The sequence below is a fragment of the Trachymyrmex septentrionalis genome, unplaced genomic scaffold, assembly GCF_001594115.1.
Source record: "Trachymyrmex septentrionalis isolate Tsep2-gDNA-1 unplaced genomic scaffold, Tsep1.0 scaffold11, whole genome shotgun sequence".
Classification (NCBI taxonomy): Eukaryota; Metazoa; Arthropoda; class Insecta; order Hymenoptera; family Formicidae; genus Trachymyrmex; species Trachymyrmex septentrionalis.
In genome coordinates, this window is record NW_017304228.1 from 5013960 (window position 1) to 5019403 (window position 5444).

General features: G+C 26.7%; 1 protein-coding gene across 1 annotated transcript in view; it reads right to left on the reverse strand.

Moving 5' to 3' along the window:
- Positions 1–5444, reverse strand: part of LOC108750641 (alpha-tocopherol transfer protein-like) — a 12897-nt gene that overhangs the window by 5735 nt on the left and 1718 nt on the right. Inside the window, exon 2 of the mRNA XM_018490239.1 lies at positions 1742–2002. Within this exon, the coding sequence (XP_018345741.1) occupies positions 1742–1973 (232 nt within the window). The 5' untranslated portion in view covers positions 1974–2002. The remainder of the gene's footprint in view (positions 1–1741; positions 2003–5444) is intronic.

Below are 5444 nucleotides of genomic sequence, written 5' to 3' on the forward strand. Positions count from 1 at the left end.
GTGTGTGTGTGTGAGTGTGAGATCATTATATTCATTGCAAATTCGTTATCGTCTCTATTGAGTTACTTTTTAGTGATTTTTAATATCCAATTTGGTTATAGTACGTACAAGAGTGCGCTAAACTTATATTAATTTTGATATGTCCTGTCCTATCATCAAATTGTAAATAAAATATATTTTATCTTAAATAATTTTATATTAAATATGGAAAAATATGTACATTTATATCACAATGATTTTATATCATATTATCATTATTATTTTTCTCACAAATCTTTTTTGTTATCTGTATATTAAAATTCAATCTAACAAAATTATATTATTAGTTCAAAGTTATGTTTTAATGATTCAATTCAATTGGATGTCAAAAAATGTCATACTGCTGCTCGATCTATCATTTGCTAACGTTCTCCGGATAAAAATTAATCGCTATATTCTATGAGTTACGTAAAAAAGGATTGATCGGTCTATTTTGTGAATTGCAAAATTTTTTTGTAATGATACAGCATTCTAGTTTGTCTAATTGAGCAAATCATTGCATTTTGCTAGAATTACACCAGATATAATTAAATATTACATAAAAAGGAAATTTTTTGTTGCACTTATCGCGCCTCTCTGAGCGGATTAATTATTTTTAGTTTCTCTTTAAATTCTGCAAACATGAAATTCAACGCAATTTGTTCTAATGATAACTTACGTTTCTCTAATTAGGTAAGAGCAATTTTCAAGTGAAACCAATATTACCAGAAAATCACAAGAAAGAAAATGTCAAAAACAACACTTTGCTTAATTTCGCTTTCGTTTTACGATATGTAGAAAACCGGTCGAAGAATAAAAACAAACAAGTACCTACATAGGAAAAAGTGTTCAGGTGCATGATGTTCTTGGTTTTATTTTCTTCTTATATTCTACGCAGGAAGAAAATGAAACTAATAAGCGTCCGAACTCTCAACCGATCATCGAGAAAATTAGAGGTTTAACTATTCAAACTGGTTTTCAAACTGGTTACAATACTGATTCATTTCTTACTTCTCATCCTTAAGGCCGCGTTAACAAAATTTGCACCCAAGAGCTTGTGATCTTTAAGCGTGCCCGTCAGAAAAACCTATTTTTTTGATGATTTTTTTTGGAGTGATAACGTCGTAATTTTTTATGACAAAACCAGTGGTGTCGACGTCGCAAAGACCACTTTTTAAAAGTAACATGTAATAGTATCGAGTACTTCTTTTTTAAAAGAATTATCCAAACTCTTTATTATTGCTGCCGTACATAAAATACAGTATTGCTACGTTATTATGACATTGTTCTTACAAAAGTGCTGCAGGACTATTTTGTTATTCTTAACGCAAGTTTTATTATCGTTATAACGCTATTGCGCTGCTTTTTCACTATAATAAAAAAACTGCGTTATGGTATTATAACGATATTTTCGTCAAAAGTTATTAAGATCTATTAAGAATAGATCTGCTGATGAAAGCCTGAAGCTTTGACCTTTTATCCATTTAACTACTATGATATGTTTAGAAACAGGGACAATTATTATTATAAAACAGTATTGCTTAACCTTGTTTACATTTACTTTTTAAATTGTGACGACCCCATGCGCTCTAACATTTCAGTGCTCAAGCACCCTAAAAGCTCATAGATTAACGAGCTACTGCTTGTCGCTTAATCTAAGACATCAATTTTGCCGAGATAACAGAGCAATGTATAATTACATTGATAATTAAGCTTTTGCTACCTGCAAGCAGCTCTCTTAATTCCTTGAAACCTTGAGCAACAATTTCTGGCGTCTCCCGTAAATCTTTCTTAGCCTTTTGGATGAAGAATTCATCGACTTCATTTATTTCAATAGATAGTTGATGTTCACCAAACATGATCTTTGGAGCATTTTTCAGCCAGTGCTCGTATAATTCTTGTTTGCATACTGCGATCACTGGAGGTTTGTCCTTGATGGTAGCGGTTGAGGTCATTATATTTAAAATCGCAGCTCAATGAGTATCTGTTAGAAAATTATAGTAATTGAATTATTGTCCCTCGCGAAGATTCTGGAAAATTTGTGTGAAAATTTAACATATTTTACATATTCCAAATAATCCAATTTTTGTTAATTTATCACAAGATAAATATGGTTAAAAGGTAATAGAAATGTTATGTAAAATTTATAACACAAAAAATATAACACTTTAAGATAATGAGATAAGATTAAATTAAATAAGAGAAAAATTCTATTTTCAATTAAATCTTGATGCTCAATAATATTTATATATAAATCTGTAAATATATTTTTCTATAAACTCTGTGCTGCTTCGACTTGTCGGACTCATTGTATTTCAAATCCAAATCGGTGCTTAGTTTATAAAAAAATATATTTGTATATAAATATTATTAACTATCAAGATTCACTTCGACTGTAAATAAGACTCTTTCTCTTATTTTGATATAATTTGGAAACAAAATTTAGAAACATATTTTTTAAATAAAAGTAATATTTTTAATTAACCAAGTACATTTTTATTTATTTAAATTTATATTTTAAAATTACATTATGTTATTATTTTATTATATTTGTAAACTATATTGTTTTAACATAACTAAGAAATATTGAATATCAATTTAACACAAATATAAAATGCCATTTACTGTACATAAGTAGATTGTCCAAGGTTAGTTCAACTTTCGATTAATCTCACAATCAGCTTCTCTCTCTCTCTCTCTCTCTCTCTCATTCGTTGCTCTCTCTTTTAGGCATTAGATAAATTACTACATAATTTAGCCAAAGGTGCAACAACCGGTCCCGAAACATGATATTTCGTTAACTCACTTGCTATGTCGATTTTGCAAGCTTTACGAAGATAAATATAATTTCAACGAATGCGCGAAAGTAAATTGAAACGGGATCAAAATGCTACTTTTACACATTTCCAATCAGTCGAGAATCTAAGTACATATTCAGAGTCTTTTCAGTTATATCGCGGAAGTACAAATATGATTGTGTATGTGCGTGTATGTAAATTACATGTGTACAACAAGTTTTGTCGCTACACGAAAAGCTGAATATAACGAGCTATTTCAAGACTTATATATAAGACTTATATATAAGAAAACGATGATATATATTTCCGAATTTTCTCTCTTTTCTGAATAAATTATTATCTTTCTGTATTGTTTCGGAAAAAAAACAAAAGTTTCCATTCATAATTTAAAAACAATTTAGAAATATGTATAAACCTTTTAATTAATAAACGCATTTAAAATTCAATATATAAAAATATTTAATCTTTTTATTTAAATATATATGTATTAACTAGTACATATTGATATACGCTGTAAAAAATAAAAAAATTAATTTTAACTTAAAGATGTATAGTGGATTTTCTAATACTTAATATTTTTTTTGTTAATTTTAACATTTTTGCATGTCTCAGACGTCTATTATATGTTTTTAAATTAAAATTAACATTTTATTTTTTACAGTATACGTATTTACGGATCAGACTGCTCCTTGCACAAAGTAAACTACAATGTTCACGAAATATTAACATTCTAATGATGGATCTAGATGGAAATAATTCGCATATATGTAATTCTTTTCTATATAACATAATGATTTAATTTTCTAATTTTTTCAGAATTTATAATATAATATTTTCGTTTATAATAGAAAATTCAATTTTATTTTTTGAAACAATATTTATAAGAAAATTTTTTCTTTTTAAAAAAATGAAACTTGTTTGTCCTGCTAGAAGAGTAAAACTTTTTCCAGAGAACAAAAAACTTTTTCCTTTAACAAACATATTAAATGGAAATGTGGATATAGTTTGCGTAGAAGTATGTTATGTGAAAAGAAAACCAATTATATATAATTTTCCGAATATTACATATTTATAAATTAACTCTTCTAACAATACTACATACCAGAATTCCAAAATGAACACTCCAATTAGGCTTTATTCTTCTATCAGAAGCACTTCCGAACTCACTTGGAAAAGATAACAGTCATCCTACGGCTATTACGCAGCCTGTAGCTTGTTATCATAAGCTATCCATTTCAGTAATTTAACTTTAGCAATTTATTATACGAGAATGTCGAACTCATTTTGCTTAACACTTTTACCTTTGCCGCGAAATATATTTACAGGAAGTTTGTTTTGACACTGAAATTTTCCTGAATAATTCAGAAAATTACGCGCATTCGCTAATGAGCAAATGCAATTGTTTTGACAAAATATACAAACATTTCCAAAGAAACATTCTTGTCTATTATTTTGCTTTGTTATTAGTAAACTAGACATTAATTTTTAAATTTTGAAACCTATTTCCCACTTTGATCTGGCTTATTCAATGGCATACATACATTATGCATTTCATCAACGTACGCTTTGCAAATATTTTACAAGAAAATTTTTCTTCTTGGAAAATGAAACTTGTTTGTCCTTCTAGAAGAGTAAAACTTGTTCTAGAGAAGTTCCTCCTTGTAACATATTAAATGTAAATGTGGATATAATTTGCATAGAAGTATGTTATATGAAAGGAAAACCAATTTTATATATATGTGTTAACGAAATTAGTCCATTAGTTTGTACATCATTCTACTCAATTTATCGATCAACATACGTATGATATCATTGTCTGTTTTCATTACGTACATTATTAAAAAGATATATTATTTTCTAAAAAAAACTATCCAAAATATATTATTATATATACAGAAAATTATTATTATTATATATATACAGAATTATTGTGTGCATAAATTAGTACGCAGAATTATCCATATAAATTTAAGTTTGCATGGAAAAGAAGGTAGGATTTGTTAAATAGAAAAGAGAAGAATAAAATTATTAATTCTTATAGAAATATTTAATACTAACTGGTCAATAAATTACGTTTAAAAATACTATTAATAATATTTTTAATATTCAAAGTAAGTAATTAATTAGCCAGTATTAATATTAAATTTCTATAAAAGTAGAAAAGAAGGCTAAATAGAAAGAAAATTGTTGCTTAAAAAAGAAGGTTGTTAAAAAACATCTTAAAAATAAAAAAGTAAAACATATTTTATATATAATTATTTCTAAGTATATAATATAATAAAAATTATTGTTATTGTTGCTGGTGATATTGTTATTATTGTTATTATTATTATTATGCAGAATAAATGACACATCGGAACGGTGGAATTTTCTTCTACATATATTAGGTTAAGTAAAAAGTCATCGCGTTTTTTTAAAAGACATCTATCAGTAAAAACCGCAATTACTTTCTTACCAACAATATAAATATATCTTAATAGAGTAAAGTTTCAGCTTTAAAAATCTCTTTTTTAAATTATACGATACGACAATTTTTAATGGAGTTATGAGCAATTAAAGTCAAAATAATTCTTTTATTTAATCCGCGATAACTCAGTAATCAAAAGTCGTAGGAATATTTAAAAAAAA